Source organism: Microcebus murinus, chromosome 3, assembly GCF_040939455.1.
Source record: "Microcebus murinus isolate Inina chromosome 3, M.murinus_Inina_mat1.0, whole genome shotgun sequence".
NCBI lineage: Eukaryota > Metazoa > Chordata > Mammalia > Primates > Cheirogaleidae > Microcebus > Microcebus murinus.
In genome coordinates, this window is record NC_134106.1 from 78,165,253 (window position 1) to 78,185,162 (window position 19,910).

General features: G+C 39.4%; 2 protein-coding genes across 5 annotated transcripts; both read left to right on the forward strand.

Annotated features, from left to right (window-relative positions):
* Positions 1-62: 62 nt before the first annotated feature.
* C3H2orf15 (chromosome 3 C2orf15 homolog) lies at positions 63-7,070 on the forward strand. The gene is made up of 4 exons (XM_076001022.1): positions 63-477; positions 1,035-1,144; positions 4,738-4,867; positions 6,703-7,070. The coding sequence occupies exon 4, from the start codon at positions 6,778-6,780 to the stop codon at positions 7,051-7,053; it is 276 nt and encodes a 91-aa protein (XP_075857137.1). The 5' UTR covers positions 63-477; positions 1,035-1,144; positions 4,738-4,867; positions 6,703-6,777; the 3' UTR covers positions 7,054-7,070.
* Positions 7,071-11,160: 4,090 nt separating this feature from the next.
* LIPT1 (lipoyltransferase 1) lies at positions 11,161-17,267 on the forward strand. Of its 4 annotated transcripts, XM_076001023.1 has the most exons (3): positions 11,599-11,977; positions 13,752-13,877; positions 16,087-17,267. In XM_076001023.1, the coding sequence occupies exons 2-3, from the start codon at positions 13,795-13,797 to the stop codon at positions 17,207-17,209; spliced, it is 1,206 nt and encodes a 401-aa protein (XP_075857138.1). In that variant the 5' UTR covers positions 11,599-11,977; positions 13,752-13,794; the 3' UTR covers positions 17,210-17,267. The 4 variants fall into 4 exon arrangements, with proteins under 4 accessions (XP_012642470.2, XP_012642472.2, XP_075857138.1 ...); XM_012787016.3 differs by lacking the exons at positions 11,599-11,977; positions 13,752-13,877 and adding an exon at positions 11,161-11,257; XM_012787018.2 differs by lacking the exons at positions 11,599-11,977; positions 13,752-13,877 and adding an exon at positions 11,276-11,573.
* Positions 17,268-19,910: the final 2,643 nt, after the last annotated feature.

Genomic DNA, 19,910 nt, shown 5'->3' on the forward strand with positions numbered 1-19,910 from the left:
TGGCGGGGACTACAAGCCGTGCGCGCGCACCCACGCACGTAGCGACGCGTACATCTACCTGCCTGCCTTAGAGGGCGCTTGGGCCAGGCCTCTTCCTGGCCCTTCCGCGCCGCGCAGGCGCACGCTCACGCAGCGCCTTGACGCCCGCCGCGAGCGTCCCGTCTCCTAGTAACCAGTCGCGAGCCGCTTCTCCCACGAAGTATTTCTTACTCCAGGCCTGAAGCCGCCGCACCGGGATGGAACGCGCATGTGCAGGGCGGTCTCTGGCCACGCCGTCTTTCTTCAGCTCTTGAACACCTGCTTTGCTTCACAGAAGTGGTTCTGTGCCACTTTTCCTAGGGATAGGGCATCATTGTGGACCCACGTTCAGTAAACCAGTTCCTCGCAGAGCTGCTCTTGGGCGCAGCTCCTGCCGCAGCCAGGGACCCTTTTTGAGGGAGACTTCCAAGTCCTGTCCTCTTATGCCGGCCTGTCCGGGTGAGCGCGGGCAGCCTGCAGTGTGGGGAGCCTGTGGAGCCATGGCCTCGATCAGCTCTGCCGGATCAGGGTTGAATCGGGAAGTGGCAGAACTAGCAATGAAATACCGGCAGATTCCTGACCGGTACTCCCTCTCCATATGTCAGTCTTTCTCCAAGTACTCTTTCCAGAAAAAAACTGGTGATGGTTAACAAAAAAGGAAACGGTATACAATCTCACTTGATATTCATATATTGATTGTTTTGCTGTTTAATACCATTTAAACTTGCCTTCTCTCAATTAGGAGCCTTCAGTCTGGGAACATTCATTTAACTTAACCAGTGTAATATTTTTGGCCATCCCACTATGTTAAAATTACGTTACCTTAAAGTGCAGAAATGAGCTTTTTAGTGAAAAGGACTGAACATTGCATTATTCCACCAATTTTTTGGAGCCTGGCTTGGGAAAAAGTTGTCTTCTTAAATATTTTTTAATATTTAACATGTTCCATCCTTCTTAAATAACCCAAGAGCTTCTGAACGATAATGGTGATGTTATTTCCCTGCCTTTTCCTACAGATAACACAGATATTAGGTTTTTACAGCAGTCCTCTGATGATCTTGATAAAGTATAAGTCTGTGCATTTCAAAAGTAAGCTCACATTTGAGACTATTCCTGTTTTTGCCAGGTAAGTACTCATTTATTTCCACAAGACATCATTGGCAAGGATAAACAATTTTTATGTTAGAACAAATTTCTTCATAAAATTACATTTATATATAGGTCCCTTCTTTTTCCAATCTCTCTTCTGATTTTTTCATCAGTTTGTGTTATTCTCATATTTTGTAGCATTTATTTTGTACATATTAACTAGATAGTAAAATATCAAATGTTCCTGTTATTTTAGATAAAGAGATTAGAGGACCCAAGGAGGATATCTTTTCTGAAATATAATTATTCCTAATTGATAAAAATAAATAACAAATATCTTGTCACCTCTTCAGATACTAAAATTATTGAACACAAGAGTCACATTATCTAGCATTATTGAAAACAAAGTGGAAATAATGTACTAACTTTAAAACTATAATTTGGAGTTGAAGACTTGGGTGGGGATGGGGGAGATTATTAATATATGAAGTAGGAAAGTACTTCCCTTAGGGAAAGAATAAGAACAGTTTAAGCACTCACGTATACCACCTAGATGTTACTAAAGATTCTTTGGAAAAGAATGTAGAGAAAATATCATTTGAAGGCCAAAAGAGAGTGTAAAGATTTTTATCGGTTTTCCTGTCAAGAACTGTTGACTTCTTCCCCTAACCTGAGAAAATGTAAAAATGTCCTTCCCTCTATGGAAGCCCAAGGAGTGGTATGTGCCTCACACTATCCCAGCTAAACCCTATATGGTGCCCCTGCTCTTTCTTGTGACAGATACCCTTTGTGGGAGTTCTAAGATCTGAGTTTTTTAGTCCATTACCTCTATTTTGCCTTTTTCGCCCCTGTCCCCTTCCAACTCCCCTCAAAAAAAAAAAAAAAATTTTCCGGGACTTCATCTGTTAAGCTACTTGATGTTGTCCCACAGCTCACTGATGCTCTGTTAATTTTTTAATTTGTTTTATTCTCTTTTTGTTTTTGTTTTTTGTGTTCATTTAAAAAAGTTAGATAGTTTCCTCTTCATGTGGAGGCTGGAAAATTCTAGGCAATGAGCGCTCATAGGGCTTACTTTATTCCTTTCCCTCAGGAATCACTCTCCTGCACTACCTACCATACATTGTCTAAAAATTATTGTTTCTTGTGTTTTGTCTGTTTTTTAAGTTGCTTATGGCGTAAGGGTAAATCTGGTCTCTGTTACTCCACCATGGCCAGAAGCAGAAGTCTACCAGCTCTTTATAGTCTCAGCCCCACGTCACTAATTACCCCAACAGAAGTTGTGTACAATTCAAAAGTGCTTCAGACTGAGGAAACTTTCACTGCAACGGCCCTGAAGCAGAAGAGGGTTTGGCATAGTACAGGCTTGTGGAACAGCAATGAGGCCACAGGGCCCAGGCAGAATAAGGGAGAAAGATAGGATAGAGTGTTCACTGGTGTATTAGTTTTCTATTGCTACTGTAACAGTTTGTCACAGATTTGGTAGCTTTAGCAACACAAATTTATTATCACAAAGTTCTAGAGGTTACAAGTCCAAAATGGGTCTCACCATGCTAAAATCAAGATGTCAGCAGGGCAGCATTCCTTCCAAAGGCTCTAGGGAGAACCCATTTTCATGTCTTTCCAGCTCTTCTAGGCCCATTCCTTGGCTTTTGGTCCCAGTGTATCTTCAAGGCCAACAATAGCTAGTCAAGTGCTTCCCACATGGCATCACGCTAACACCAAAATTTCTGAGTCCCTCTTTCACATATAAAGACTCTCGTGGGCCAGGCATGGTGGCTCACGCCTGTAATCCTAGCACTCTGGGAGGCTGAGGCGGGAGGATTGCTCAAGGTCAGGAGTTCAAGACCAGCCTGAATAAAACCCTGTCTCTACTAAAAATAGAAAGAAATTAATTGGCCAACTAAAAATACATAGAAAAAATTAGCTGGGCATGGTGGCACATGCCTGTAGTCCCAGCTACTTGGAAGGCTGAGGCAGAAGGATTGCTTGAGCCCAGGAGTTTGAGGTTGCTGTGAACTAGGCTGACACCACAGCACTCACTCTAGCTGGGGCAACAGAGTGAGACTCTATCTCAAAAACAAAAACAAAAAAAGATTCTTGTGATTACATTAGTTCTACCCAATTAATCCAGAATAATCTTCCCACCTGAGAGTCAGTGGATTAGCAACCTTAATTTCTCTTTGCCATGTAACATATATTCACAGCTTCTGGGGATTAGGACATAGACATCTTTAGGGGCCACTATTCTACCTGCCACAGCTGGGGACTGGATATGTAGAATTTGGCTTTTGCTCTGAGATGGGAAACACCTGGTGTGTGTTAGGCAGAGGATTGATGTGATCTGGCTTATGTTTTAAAAGGCTCAAACCAGATACTGCTTGAAGAATATACATTGGGGAGGGGTGGACAAAGGTGGAGATAGAAACAGGATTCATTGACAAATTGGATGTGGAATATAAAATAAAGAGGAATTAAGCATGACTCCACCAGCAGTACACAAGGTTTCCTGCCATCCTACATTCTCCTTATACTTGATACTATCCGCCTTCCTAAAGTCTTACCATTCTCATGGTAGTAAACATGCATTTCTCTGATTGCTAATAAATTTGAATATCTCTTTATATACTCTTAATCTATTTGGGATTCCCTAATCTGTAAATTATGTTTTTATGGCCTTTGCCCATTTTTCTATTGGGGTTTTCTTTTTCCTTGCTATTTTGTAGGAGTATTTTATTATTTTTTCATATTTTATTTTATTTATTTTATTATTTTATTTTATTGTGATAGGGTCTCATTCTGTCACCCAGGCTGGAGTGCAATGGTATGATCACAGCTCACTGTTCTGTCAAACTCCTGGGCTCAAGTGGTCCTTTCCCCTCATCCCCTCAGCCTCCCAAGCAACTAGGACTACAGGTGTGCATCACCATACCTGGCTAAATTTTTTTTGGTTAGAGAGAGATGGTGTTTCACTATGTTGCCCAGGCTGTTCTCAAAGTCCTGGCCTCAAGCAATCCTCCTGTTTTGGCCTCCCAAAGTGCTGGGATTACAGGCATGAGGCACAGCACCTAGCTGAGGAGTTTTTTATATTCCAGCTATTACACCTGTCAGCTTGGGCACAGAAATATCTCCTGCCAGTCTTTTTTTGTTTATTTTTTTCCATTGAATAGAAAATCTTAATGAGTAATTAAACCTATCTGTTTTCCCCTTATTTTTAAAGATATTTTATGTCTTATTCAAGAAATCCTTCTCCACCCAAAGTTGACAAATATATTGTCCTACATTTTCTTCTATTGCATTTATAGTTTGACCATTCACATTTAGGTCTTTAATGCATTTAGACTCCGCTTTTGTATATAAGGATCCTGCTTTACTTTTGTCTACATAGTAGAGCCAGTGTTCAAAATACCATCATATTAAACTTAGTCTGGTTCTATCTCCTTTGCCTTACAGTGTTACCTATATCATATGTGAGGTTCCTGAACATATCTAGGTCTAAGCTGCAGTTCTGTCATGTTCTACTGATTGTTAATTTGTTCCTGTATGAGATTGTTTTAGTTACTTTGATTTTGTAACATATCTTAATATCTAGTAAAGCAAACCTCTATGTTCTTTTTGTCCAAATTAATTTAGCTCTTTATGGACTTTTATTCTTCCAAATACATTCAAGATTTCTTCTTAAATGGCAACCTGAGTGCCATTCCAAAGATGCCCCTGATAGACCTGTTCACCTTTATGTCCTCAAGACTCTGGGAAAGTTAAGGTGAGACTCACAGGGCCAAACCTACCCTATTGCATTTGGTTCCTCTTTAGTCCCGCTATTTGATTCCAGTTTAACATGCAAATTGATCATTATATAAGTTAGCATTATCTTATGCTTATTGATTTCAAATGCCATATGTTGTTTTATAGAGTTTTGTTAGTGTTTTTTAAAACTTTTTTCCAATTTTGCATTTTGAAAAACTTGTAAACCTACAGAAACGCAGCAATAATATGCTAAGCAAATTTTTATCCTTTACCTGCTAGATTCAATAATTAACTTTTGCATATTTTACTTTCTCTTTGTATTTATTGCTAAACAATTTGAGAGCAAGTTGTAGATATGATCCTTCACCCCTAACTATTTCAGCATGTATTTCCTAAGAACAAGGACACTCACTTATATAACCACAATATAATCATCATATTCATGGCATTTAACATTGATGCAGTATTATCTAATAAACCATTCATCTCCAAATTTTCCAATTTTCCAAGTAATGATCTTTGTATAATATAGTACATCCTCTCTCCCCCCAATTCAAGATGATTTACTGCATTTGGAAATCATGTATTTTTAGCCTCCTTTAATCTCAAACAGTTCTCAGCCTCTATCTTTCATGACACTGACATTTTTAAGTACAAACTATTGGTTTTACAGAATGTCTCTCAATTTGGGTTTGATTGTTTCCTCATGATTAGATCCAGTTATGCATTTTTGACAGGAGTGTTTCCTTTTAAATTAAAGAGGAGAAACCAAAGAATAGAATAAACTCAATTTTATTCATTTGAAGGCAGTACTGGATATTTCTTTTATGAAGAAGAAACATTCATCTTCAAGTTCCAAATCTAAGAAAGACATATACCTACATTTTAGAATTTCATCAGAGATCTTTAAAAAATTTAGCTTAATTGTATTTGATTCCCAGAAAGCCAAATCTATACTATGTATCTAATTGTTATATTAACAAAATTTGAGTAACTACTGTATTTAGGATACTATAATAGGCCCAGGACTCTGTTCTGTTACAGATTAAACACTGATATTCAATCACAAATATGGATAAACAGATTTCAAGATGATTCTTTTGAAATTTGCAGTCAATAAGTAATTAGGGCTTGGTGGGCATGGAATTGGAAAGATAAACTATCAAAAGATACCATAGTAGCTAAATATTAAAGAAGTAATACATTCTAAAAAGTGGGCAACTGCTTTCATTCACATTGGTGGAGTCTGCTCCAGCTCTCAGGTTGCTAGTAGAGCATCTTCAAAACATTATTCTCCAATAAGCACTGCAGGGAGCCTGTCCCTTCTCTCATCCTGGTTAATTCTGCCTAGAAAATTTCTGCCCATCTTTAAAAGTGCAACCCTGACCTAGGCACTCCTCCTTTAGGAAACTTTCCGAGGCCTCCTTGCATGTTCCTCTCTCTTAACAGATTGGACTTCTTTAATAACAAGTACTGTATCTTTATTGGATATCTTTATTTTTTGCAGAACACTTTGCAGCGTTCTTGGCCTTCAATAATTTCTTTTTAATACATTAATATGAATTAAATGGTTTTGCTAGCAAAAATGATAGAAAAGACTAAGAGAAGTTCTATTATTTTCTAAAAAGTAACAAAACGTAAAATTGGGGAAATTTCTTTTAAAAAAGACTTTCAAAGGACTCCATAGAGCTTGCAAACTCTCCCACAAAGAAAATGTAAACATTGAAAGGTGGAAGGCAATTTTACTTTATATTCTTAGCATCTTCGTGACATTTCATTAAATAAACATTGCCATGAAGTTAGTTGAAATTCTTACTGTATTCACTTGATACCTATCTTTTTTTTCTCCAGTAATCAAGTTGAAGAAACATTTCCACTACTTAAAAAGATATTTGAAAACTACCTCGATATTGTTCAGCTATTCCAATGGGATTTTCACTTAGTAAATCTGCTACTCAGGTATCTGCCATGCATAGGAATTCAAAAGTGGACGATCACTTAATGCAAGGAACTGAGAAAAACAGGTTGGAACCAGTTACTCAGTTATTTCAAAACACCAAGAAAATAAGATTACAAGACACAAACCAAGAAAACTTCACAAGGATTGAAGGAACTGGCACAGGCTCTCTTTCAGAGAAAGCCTTGGGCTCGGTGGTATATGTTATTGAAAGTGATGGAATAGAAGTGACGGATATGGAATAAAGTAATTTGTACATATTACCAAAGAAACCAAAAATTGCTTTTCATTAAGGGGGGGGGTGTTGAATAAGAACTTAACCTTATTAGGAAAACCTAACAAAATGAAGGAAGACTATTGCTTTATTTTCCACTATTTATGAATCATCTTCGATGGCATTTTTTGATGATGCATATTCAAAAGGCAGTTGGTTTTTGAAGACAAAAAGTCTTCTAAAATTCAAAGCAGATTTCTATGATACTATATTCCATCCTTGTTAAAAACCAGAGTTTTTAAATAACAGTATTCATGTGGCACCAAAACATTCCAATTTTAACAAGTAGTTTTTTTAAAAAAGTGTCCAAGCTACTTGACATCAATATTTCATACAATTTCTTGTGTACCAGTTTTGTATGTTACACATCCAGCTGGGGATTTTTCTATTGGTTACTTTACTTTCCTACATTTTGCTATTCTGTTCTGTAAAAGATCAGTACAGATAAACTCTGTAAAAGACTGGTAAATTGCATACCTTCAGAAGCATTTCACATTTTAAATCTTTTTAAAACTACTTTTTTCTGCCACATTGAATACATTTTAGAGTTAGAAAATAGTTCTTTCCAAGTGTGATAGTTTATCTTGCAGATGCCAACATTTTATGCCACCAATATTTAATATGGGAAAAACAGCCTAGTATTAAAAAAAAAAAAACCTTGTTGTATGTATCAGTTATTAAAATATCTGATAGTGTGAAACAGCAGTATTGTCCCAAGTAATGTTGAATGAAATTAAAATCATTTTGTACCTGGACATATGAACATGTTACTGTACTTTAATATTTAATGACTATCTCTAATGCCCAACTGCATAATCTCCTTAATATTAATTAAAAACAAAGAGGAAAGGGCATCATCTTTTGGGGGAGGCAATATTTTACAAATCAGAAAGATACTAAACAAATGTATGTGTAGGGAATATTGAGCATAGAATTAAAAAAATTCTTACAACATGTACTCACCAACAAATTGGTATTAACAGATCAACACCTAAGTGGACATATAGGAATAACATCTATCGGGTGTTGGGCAGGTGGGAGGGGGGGGAAGGGGATGGGTATATACAACCGCGAGTAAGATGTGCAACGTTTGGGGAAAGGACATGCTTGAAGCTCTTACTCGAGGGGTGAGGGGCATGGGCAATATATGTAACCTTAACACTTGTACCTCCATAATACACTAAAATAAAAAAAAAATTCTTGAATGGAATATAATATAGTAAGACAATACTTATCATTTACAGAACATAATTCTTTGGGAGAGCAAAAATATACTTTCATAGTGCCTTCTGTCTGTCTACCAGGGAAGACAGAATTATACAATACAGTAATTATACATGGTACAAATTGTGATGTGCCATAAAGTAAAGAGTTCAGAGAGACCATAACAGGAGGCATAACACATAAACTTGATATTAATTGTGGGAACTAAGAAGGCTTCTCTGAGGACATGACATTTATAGCTTTTGCAGTGACATGGTTGTCCAAGTGAATGACGGCAATGGTCATCAAGGTGGAGAGAAGAGGACAGAGTTGGCAGGATGAAGTTTGGCAGGGTGTAGTGGTGGTTTGGAAGTGAGAATTGAGGATGAAAAACAGGTTTCTAGCAAAAAAGGCTAGATGCATGGAGGTTCCTTGGGGGAAAGAGTGAGCTCAGTAGCAAGGTTTTTGGACATGACAGGTTTCTAAGATAGTTATGTGTATAGAACTAAAAATATAAATTTTTAAGTTGTATACAGAAATGGTATTTAAAGCCATGGGAGTTGCTTAAGGAGAACATATAGTGTGAGATAAAGACCTGAGGAAACTCTTAACTCTTAGGGGCTAATCAGAGCAGGGCAGCTAGCAAAGGGGACTGAGGAGCTGGCAGTGAGGCTGGATAAAAACCAAGACAGGGTAATGTCAAGGTTGCCCACAGGAGTTTTTCCAGGTGCAGGTGGTCAACTGAATAGTCAGATGAAAACTGAAAAGTCCACTGATTCGAGGAGCTTGAATGTCACAGTGACTTTAGCAAAAGCACTTTTGTTGGAATAACAGGGAAAAAAGACATTTTGGAGGTTTAAAATGAATGACAAGTGATACTGGATGTATAGTGACTCTTTCAGTAAGCTTGGCTCTGAAGGTTAGTTGACAGAATTAAAAGTGGAAAGACAAGCGAAGTCACTGAAGGACTATTAAGATGAGAGATGGGAGGCCGAGGCGGGCGGATTGCTCGAGGTCAGGAGTTCAAAACCAGCCTGAGCAAGAGTGAGACACTGTCTCTACTATAAATAGAAAGAAATTAATTGGCCAACTAATATATACAGAAAAAATTAGCCGGGCATGGTGGTGCATGCCTGTAGTCCCAGCTACTCGGGAGGCTGAGGCAGGAGGATTGCTTGAGTCCAGGAGATTGAGGTTGCTGTGAGGTAGGCTGACGCCATGGCACTCACTCTAGCCTGGGCAACAGAGTGAGACTCCGTCTCAAAAAAAAAAAAAAAAAAAAAGATGAGAGAGATTACAGCATATTTGAGTATCATTGGAAAGGTTCAGTGGAGAAGCTAAAGCAGCAGAAGTAAGAATAATCAAAGGAACAGAAGTCTTGGAGTAGGGAGGATGGAATAGGATTCTCTAACACCATGTTAGCAGGAAATTAGGGAAAAAAGTCTGATTTGTACCATTTCAGATTTCAGAGAAATGGATTTTAGAAAAAAGCAATATAAGTAGAGAGCAACAATATTGTGTGGCTATTTCGAATGATAACTAGGAAAATTCCTACAACAGAGTTAACAGAGTTAACTCTGAACAGAATCCATTCCCACCTGCATAATACAAGAAAGATTCGCTCAGTGACCTCAAAGATGTAATAATAAATAAATGAGGAATCACTGTGTCTTTATTATAGCTTTCTATGAAGCCTTGGTCATTGACCCTATCAGCATCACCAAACTGTGAACACTGAAAGCTTCTTACTCCAACAGACAAGTCTTGGTGGTTTCTACTCTAACTAAAGGAGACTGATTGCTGTGAAAGATTGAAAAAGATGATCACAAATTCTTTGGGCTCCTCTCATCAAGAGGTGAGGTCAGTTATCATCGCATACCTTAACTCTGGGCTGGCTTTGTTGTTGTTTGGGGCAATAGAGTGAGGCTGAAGCGCTGCTTGGAGGTTAGGCCTTAACTGAGGTGCCTCAAGCAGCCAGTGGCACCAATTGCCAAAGTGTGAAGAAGGCCATCTTGGACTGCCCAGTTCAGCCAACGCTTGCTGAAAGAAGCCTCAGGAATAAGCCCAGGTGAAATCAGCAGGGGAATCACCCAACTTGCTCACATATGTTTGAGATAATAAATTGTTGTTTTAAGCCACTGTTTGAGACAGTTTGTTAGCAGTAATAGTTAGCTGAAACTATTACCTTGCTACCTTGTCTGCTGGGGGTATTTCCCACCTGGCTGAGCCGCAGGGTTCTCTTAACAACTGCAATGAGGGATATTCCACGTGGTAATGATCACCAGCCTCAGTGTTTTCTGATCCACTCGGTCTTAACTTATTACGATCTCTGTATTGCGAGTATCAGCGTTTATTCCTTTAAATACAACTTGTCTTTCAAAACTGATTTGAATTTCCTCACCTTTCAAGTGGAGTTACCTGCCATTTGGACTATGAGGACATAAGTAAAGACCCAGTGCAATGACTACATGCTCAGTAGAGTATTTGCTGGTACTCCACCCGACGTGTGACCTGGCAGCTCTGGGTTTCTGACGACTGCCCCTAAACTCGCTCCACGAAATCCTCCCCCAACCTGTCACACTCACCTCTCCTACCTTCGCCCCGGGGTGGCCAATATCTCTGAGGGGTCACGCGGGGAACTCCCATCTCAACTGATGCTTTATGACTTTCGGTACATGACCTGAGTCCCTGCCTCGAAGCTGCTTCTGCGTTGGCTACACCAGCCCGGAAGGACCCTTAGGAGCCCGGAAGGACCCTTAGGAGCCCAGCTGACCTCCAGCACCCAGCGACCCCGCGGGCAAGAAGTAGGCCCGGCGCGCTCCCGACGAGGCCCCGCCTCCTCGCGGCGCTTCCGGCGGCCGGGCCGCAGTGGGCGGGGCCCAGTCGTGGGCCCTGTCTGCGGGTGCCGAGACAGATGCGTCCTTCTCCCGCACGAGTCCGCAGGAGTCTGTGGACACGACCGGAAACAGCAGGTGGGTGAAGCCGGAAGCAGGTCTAACCGCGATGCTGTGGGCTGTGGCCGGCGACCGTGGGCTCCGGTGCGCGCGCTGGCTCCCTCGGGCGGCGGGCTGGGACCTGAGGCCCGCCGCGGCCGGTGCTGAAGGCTCTGCAGTTTGCCCTCAGCGCTTAGAACGATCTCATTTCACTGATAAGAACGGTTGATCCGGAACACAGGAGGGAGGGTAAATAAACCTTGTAAATTAGGTTGGATGCCAGCTGTGTGCACGCCCACAGAGAGGCAAAAAGACGTAGTAAAAAAACGTGCACACCACCATAATTAGGTTCTGGGTAAGTTATGTATTGTCGGGGGTTGGGTGTCAAAATAGTAGCGTTTTGCTAAAGTTTTATGAAGAAGCTGGGCCCACCTAGAAAGATAGATGGGATTGTTCTCTTTCTGTTGCGTGATGGAGAAGCCTGTTTGGCAGTAGTACAAAGGTAGTAAAGTGTCCCCAAGAACATGGAAATAAGAATGTCTTCTGAGGAAAAAGTATAAAATTAGTAATTAAAGGGTGAGAGTAGAGATAATGCAAGGTGATTTTGAAGAAACAAAATTTTACCAGGCTTTCAAAGGCTTGACACTATGCTGACAACTAAAGGAAGAATGTGTATCATTCACTTGGGGTCTGAACTGCTACTGGAGCGTGGGATAAAAAAAGAGACGCCTGTTCCAGCTGAATCGAAGCCTCCCCGAGGTGAGAGAGGGTATCCCAGCTTACGAGTAGGATCTCTCTTGGGCTCTACTGAGTTGAGGAGGTGTTTTCCTCAAGACCCATCCCATCAGACATTGAAATAATGTTCTGATTATGTATTGTTCTGATTATGTATTCATCAAGCAAACTTCTGCTAAGTTTGTCAGTAATCCTATAGTGAGTAATTGGACAGGCTTATCTGAATATCTGGTTGATGGCCTATAGTTCTCTTTGTAAATCAGTAAGCTGGCATTCAGGTTTTATGGGCATCCCTTTGTTTGGTTTGGTTTTAATTTTTATATCAGGGTATTATGAGGGTACAAACATTTTGGTTACATTTTGTCTTTGCCTCACCCAAGCAAGGGTTAGAGGCATGCCCTTCCCCTCTACAATGCTCACCGTGTCCTTTAGTTGTGAGTTTACCCCCCCAACTCCCTAATCCCTGGACAATATTACTACCATGTAAGTGCCATAGTGTTAATCAGTTATTGCCAATTTGATGGCAAGTACAAGTGGAGCCTATTCTTCCAATCTTGTGACACCTTACTTCGGATAATGGGCTCAAGCTCAATCCAGGAAAATATAAGAGGTGCTAGATCACTATCCTTTCTTATAATTAATATTCCATTGTATACATATACCAAATTTTAATAATCTACTCACGAATTGATGGGCACTTGGGTTGTTTCCATATCCTTGCAATAGTGAAGTGTGCTGCCATAAGCATTCGGGTGCAGATGTATTTATTATAAAATATCTTTAGCTCTTTTGGGTAGATGCCTAATAGTGCTATTGCTGCATCAAATGGTATTTCTATTTTTAGCTCTTTGCGGTATCTCCAAATTCTTTTCCACAGAGGTTGCACTAACTCACAGTTGGATATCCCTTTGGTTTCACTTTTTTTTTTTTTTTCAGTATTTTCAGTTTTATTATAAAAATGCACACACAACAAAGATTGTCATTAAGTCATTTCTTGGCTCTACTTGCATTCAGTACTTGCTCTTGAGCAGCTTTCTTTGCCTGGGTTTCACTTTTTTTCACTATTTGTGTTATTATTTTTCATCCTTCAGGGCTTAGTTGAAATGCTATATTCTCACTGAGGCCTATCTATTGGTTTTTGTGTTCAAGTGCCTAGAACAGTTTCTGGCTAATAGCAGGTGTTCTACCTAACTTCTCAATCTTTGCTTACATGTCTCATTTTTAATGATGCCTATGCTAACAATCTTGTTTAAAATTGCAACCTGTGCCAGGCATGGTGGCTCATGCCTGTAATCCTAGCACTCTGGGAGACCGAGGTGGGAGGACTGCTTGAGCTCAGGAGTTCAAGACCAGCCTGAGTGAGAGTGAGACCCTGTTTCTACCAAAAAGAAAAAGAGAAAAAAATAAAAACCCAGCCGGGCATTGTGGTGTGCGCCTGTAGTCCCAGCTACCCTGGAGGCTGAGGCAGAAGGATCGCTTAGAGCCCAGGAGTTGGAGCTTACAGTGAGCTACAATGGCATCACTGCACTCTACCCAGGGCAATGTAGTGAGACTGCCTCAACAAAAAAATTGTTTAAAAATAATGAAATTGCAGCCTATTTCCTCTCACCTATACATTTCCAATCCTCCCTTTCTCAGCTCTACTTTTTCTTGTAACCTTTATCACCATTATTTATTTGTCTCATTTTGAATCCCAAATGCCAAGAACAATGTCTATCATGTTGTAGATGAAAAACTTGTTGAATTAATACCTTATTGTGTTTCATTCACACTGTATATACAATGCCTGGATGAATAGACATATTTTGAGGACTGTTAAAATACATGCATTGGATCAATACATGAATTGGATCAATTCTGCAACCCTAAGAAGATTGGATTTTTGGCCAAAGTCAGTATCTTGGACTGTAGTTAATTTATCAAGGTAAATGCCACTTTGATGTGTCTTGGTTAGGAATCCTTGTACACTTAAGGGAATACATGTTATAGGACAGGAATAGTATGCACAGAGGAATAGAGATGGAATGAGAGAAACCTTATAACAGTTGTTATTATAGCACATTTTATATTTGACAGATATGAATGCTTTATGCATCTTACCACACTTAATGTTCTCAATCATTCTATGAAGTCTGAGGCAATTGAAGCAGCTAGAGGTGAAACTACTTGCCTAAGGTTATTTAGGTAAGTGGCAGCACCAGGGCTAAAATTTAAGCTCTTCTTTGCTGTCCTCTCACACTCTGCATATGCAGACAAGAGTGAGAGCCTTAACCTTAGGGAAAGATATTTCACAAGGTCTCAAAGACCTTGCACATCCACAGACACCATCCAGTTTATTGTCCACAACACCTATTTGTTACTGGTGTGATGTAGGGGACAAGGTTTATTTTTTTTCCCACATGGCAATCCAGTTGTTCCAGCATTAATTGTTTCTTTTCCCCATTGTATTGCTTTGATATATTTGTTGAAAACCAATTGACCATGTAACTGTGGGTCTATTTCTGTGCTCTGTATTCTGCTTCATTAATGTATTTGTTGATCTTTATACGAATGCCATACTGTCTTTTTTTTTTTTTTTTGGAGACAGAGTCTCACTTTGTTGCCCAGGCTAGAGTGAGTGTCATGGCATTAGCCAAGCTCACAGCAACCTCAAACTCCTGGGCTCAAGCAATCCTACTGCCTCAGCCTCCTGAGTAGCTGGGACTACAGGCATGCGCCACTATACCTGGCTAATTTTTTCTATACATATTAGGTGGCCAATTAATTTCTTTCTATTTATAGTAGAGACGGGGTCTCACTCTTGCTCAGGCTGGTTTCGAACGCCTGACCTCGAGCAATCCACCCACCTTGGCCTCCCAAAGAGCTGGGATTACAGGCGTGAGCCACCAAGCCCGGCCCATAGCTAGTATTTTCAACTTTTTACCACTTAATATTTCACTAGCAATACTAACATGAATAATGTGTAAAGGGTCCAAACATAATGAATTTGTTTATAGTCTTTCTATATAACCCTGTATACTCCAGGTGCCTCTCCTAACATCAGGGCTTCATCCTAATTTAATATTGATCTAAATAAAATTTATGCTGCCAGTAAATCATGTATTCCAAATTCAAATAGGAATTATTTTATAAGTATTATAAAGACATAATTAAATCTTCCACAGAGATGTTCTTGAATATATTGTTTTGTTTTTGAGACGAAGTCTCACTCTGTTGCCTGGGCTACAGTGCTGTGGCGTCAGCCTGGCTCACAGCAACCTCAAACTCCTGGGCTCAAGCCATCCTCCTGCCTCAGCCTCCCAAGTAGCTGGGACTACAGGCATGTGCCACTATGCCTGGCTAATTTTTTCTATATAGTTTTAGTTGTCCAGCTAATTTCTTTTTATTTTTAGTAGAGACGGTGTCTCACTCTTGCTCAGGCCGATTTCGAACTCCTGAGCTCAAATGATCTGCCCACCTCAGCCTCCCAGAGTGCTAGGATTACAGGCGTGAGCCACCACACCCGGCCAATATATTGTTAATAACAGAAAAACTAGAAATAACCTAAAATTACAGACTAAGAGACTGATTGAGTAAACTGGTATATTTAACAATGGAATATTATATAATCATTAAAGCTGATGTAAAAATAGATTTAATGTTGAATGAAATAACAGAATGATTATACTTTTGGGGGAGAGAGTGTGAGTGCGTGTATATGTACACATGCACAGAAATAAAATGGGTATACACCAAAATGTTAATTGTGATTAGGTGGCGGGATTATGGATGCTTTTATTTTCTCTTTTGCTTATCTGTATTTTCTCATTTTTCTCAACAAATATGCATTACTTGTGAATACAGAATAATTTGTTTGGTTTTGATATATATTACATAATATATTTGCAGTAGACTTGTTTGAAAATATGTGCCCTTATTCCATTTCAACTGAAATTATTTGAAATTTGTCTTCCCCTATTGCCTTTGAATATTGTTATAGAGTTGCTAAAGACTAATGGTAAAGCTAAAAGGCAAGAAAAGCAACTTAACTAGATACTTACAGAATTAAATATTTAAATAACCAATAATCGATTGCTACAAAATGGAATTTTTCCCTTTTCAATGCATTAATTTGTCTGTCTTCCATTTTTAAGCATGCTGATCCCATTTTCAATGAAGAATTGCTTCCAGTTACTTTGTAACTGCAAGATCCCAGCAGCTGGCTTTAAAAACACAGTAAAAAGTGGGCTCATTCTACAGTCGATTTCCAATGATGTTTATCAAAATCTGGCTGTAGAAGACTGGATCCATGACCATGTGAATCTAGAAGGCAAACCAATTCTTTTCTTTTGGAGAAATTCCCCCTCTGTTGTAATTGGTAGGCATCAAAATCCTTGGCAGGAATGTAACCTGAATCTAATGAGAGAAGAAAGCATAAAACTGGCTCGGAGAAAAAGTGGAGGAGGAACGGTCTACCATGATCTGGGTAATATCAACTTGACTTTCTTTACAACCAAAAACAAGTATGATAGAATGCAAAATCTGAAATTAGTTGTGAGAGCTCTGAATGCTGTCCAACCCCAGCTGGATGTGCAACCTACCAAAAGATTTGACCTTTTACTTGATGGACAGTTTAAAATCTCAGGAACAGCCTCTAAGATTGGCAGGACAACTGCTTATCACCATTGCACTTTATTATGTAGTACTGATGGGACCTTCTTATCTTCTTTGCTAAGGAGCCCTTACCAAGGAATCAAGACCAGTGCCACTGCCAGCATACCTTCCTTAGTAAAAAATCTTTTGGAAAAAGATCCCACTTTGACCTGTGAAGTACTGATGAATGCTATTGCTGCAGAGTATGCTGCTTATCATCAAATTGATAATCACGTTAACCTAATAAACCCAACAGATGAGACACTGTTTCCTGGAATAAATAGCAAAGCCAAAGAACTACAAACTTGGGAGTGGATATATGGCAAAACTCCAAAGTTCAGTGTTAATACTTCCTTCCATGTGTTACATGAACAGTCACACTTGGAAATTAAAGTATTCATAGACATAAAGAATGGAAGAATTGAAATCTGTAACATTGAAGCACCTGATCATTGGTTGCCGCTGGAAATACGTGACAAATTAAATTCAAGTCTTATTGGCAGTAAGTTTTGCCCAACTGAAGCTACCATGCTAACAAATATATTACTTAGAACATGTCCACAAGACCATGAACTACACAGTAAATGGAATATTCTCTGTGAAAAAATTAAGGGAATAATGTGATTCCAAGTAAATTTCTCAATACAGTTTCAATTAGAAAATAAAATTTCTCATACATGTACATTGTATGTCTCTTAAAAAGCCTAGTCTCTTTCAGTAACTTCTCCCCATCTGAAATTGTCACCTATCCTTTGTCCATATTTTCTAGTGAACTCTAGGATACTCTATTTCTTTCTTCATTGATTTTAATACCTGGCACATACTTATATTTCCGCTCCTTTTTACTGTCTTGGGGATGTGTATCATATTAGACACTATGACCTCAGAGTTAGTTCTTTGTTTTTCTTACCTCTAAGGAATATAACCCAAATTTCTTGCCACCTTTCATATCTTAAATTCTAGAAGTCTCCCTTTTTTGTTATATTTTCTTAGCTTTCCATTCTATCCTACTAAATCAAGCCCAATATACTTTTCTAAGCCCTCAACCCCTCCCTAATATCTTCTTGCTTTATTTTCCTTCTACCCCAGCCTGAATTATACTGTAAATATACTGTTCTTTATCTTAACAATATTCTCATTTGCTTCTCCCCCTGGCCTTCTACCATAGCCACTTCTGATTTTAATCGAAACAGTTGATTTCTTACATATTCCAACAGGCAATGCTGGTGGGGGGCAGAAATCTCATGCAGATTAGCCCAATTTCATATTTATAATTTTCAATTTGTGTATCTTCTTTCTGTTGGTGTCAGATTCATTTCATCTCTGATTGACTTCCTCTTATTTTTGAAAGGGTTTATTCCTAAAGGTTTCCACTCTTCTCAAGCTCAGAATTCCACTACTCTTGTCACAAACCTTGATTCAGAATTTGTTGAGAGCTGACACCAGAAATGAGCCCTTCTGGTCCCAATGTTCTCTATTTCAACATTTCTCTTTTCATTTAGCATCAGAGAAGGAAATATCTCCCTTTCCTTCAAGCTAATCCCTCTAGTTTTACTCTGGAGTTTGTCTTCTCTTGCCTGTGTTTGGGCCTTAAACCATCACTTACATATCTTCCTTATCTTGTGTTTTTTTTTCTCTCTTCATTTTTACTGAATCCTTAAATATAAATTCTTAAATATAAGAATGAACATATCTACGTCTCCCTTTTCACAAAACTCTCCTGCTCAAGATTCCTTTTCTCTCCATTGCCAAACTTCTTCAAAGAGTAACATCGCTGTTAGCCCTTTCCTGTCTCTACAGTTCACTCATTCACATACTCTTTATTTCTACAGTACTTACTAGATATTGAGTGCCTCCTATGTGCCAGGCACTGTGCTAGTAGTCAGGTGTCTGTGGTGAGTGAAAGAGACGTGGTTTCTGACCTCACGAATTGACAGTTTAGTATAGTGGCTTTCAAACTTTTTAAAAACTAGAGTGAAATTGGAGTAAAAAATATATTTTACATTGTGCCCCAGCCCACACACACACATTCATGTAACAAAGCTAGCAAAGCTTATTTAACAAAGCTTCACAATACAATGCTTATCCTTCACTATTTACTTCTCTGATATTTTATATTCCATTTCATTTCCTTTTCTAAAGATTGATCTTATGACCCATTTGATTCAACAGCATTAGCTAGAACAGTTTAACTGGGGCCAGAAACATCCACTTCCAACATGGAAGCACATTGGTTCTAGCCATTGGCTGGGAGCTCAGCTCGGGCTGTGAGCTAAGGGCTTCAGCTCCTTTCTGCTTGGGCTGCCTGGATTTCCTCACTCCATGGTGGCTGGGTACCCAGACCTAGTAACCCAAGAAAGCATGGCAGAAGCTGTTTCCTTTCTATGACCTAGCCCTAGAATTAACATAGTATCACTTCTGTTGTCACAAGCACATCAAAATGGAATAGGAGGTAACATTCCTCCCACCTTTCCATGGAAAGAATGTCAAAGACATTATAACAAGAGCTTCTGGAATGGGAGATTTTATTGTAGCCATTTTGGCAAGGGACAATTTGCCACACAACAGCATAGAGGAAGTCCCTAAAGCAGGAAAGAGCTAGGTTTATTTAAGGCATTGAAAGAGATACAGGCAGATTCAAGTGTGGGAACAAAGGGGAGAATGGAGCAAGATGAAGTTGGAGTGATAAGTAGAGACAGGTCATGTAGAGACTGATAAGCCAAAGAAGAGCTTGGTTTTATTTTAAGTGCAATGAGAAGACATTTTTATAAAGATTATTCTGGCTTCTCTGGGGAGAATGTATTGGTATAAGGCAAAATAGGAAGCAGAGAGCTAGTTGGGAGGCTACTGTAAGAGTCCAGACAAGAGATGTTGCTGGCAATGGCTACGGAAAGAAGTGGACAGTGTTATTCGGCACTTGTCAAAAATTAGAGATGACTCCTGTTTACAGGGTGGGGCTTAACTTTGGTTCTTCAAAAAGGCAACAATGAGACAGTATGTATAAGTTTGCTAAAGATGCCATGACACTCCCAGATATTTCTCACAGTTCTGGAGGCTGGAAGTCCAAGATCAAAGTGCCAGCAGGTCTGATTTCTTCTGTGACCTCTCCTTGGCTTGCAGACAGCCACATTCTCATGTCCTCACATGATCTTCCCTCTGGGTACATGCATATCTGTGTCCCAATTCTCTGTTCTTATAAGGACATCAGTCATATTGGATTGGGGTCCACCCTAAAGACCTCATTTTAATTTAGTTACCTCTTTAAAGACGTTATCTCCAAATATGGTTACATTCTGAGATACTAGGGGTAAGGACCTCAACATAT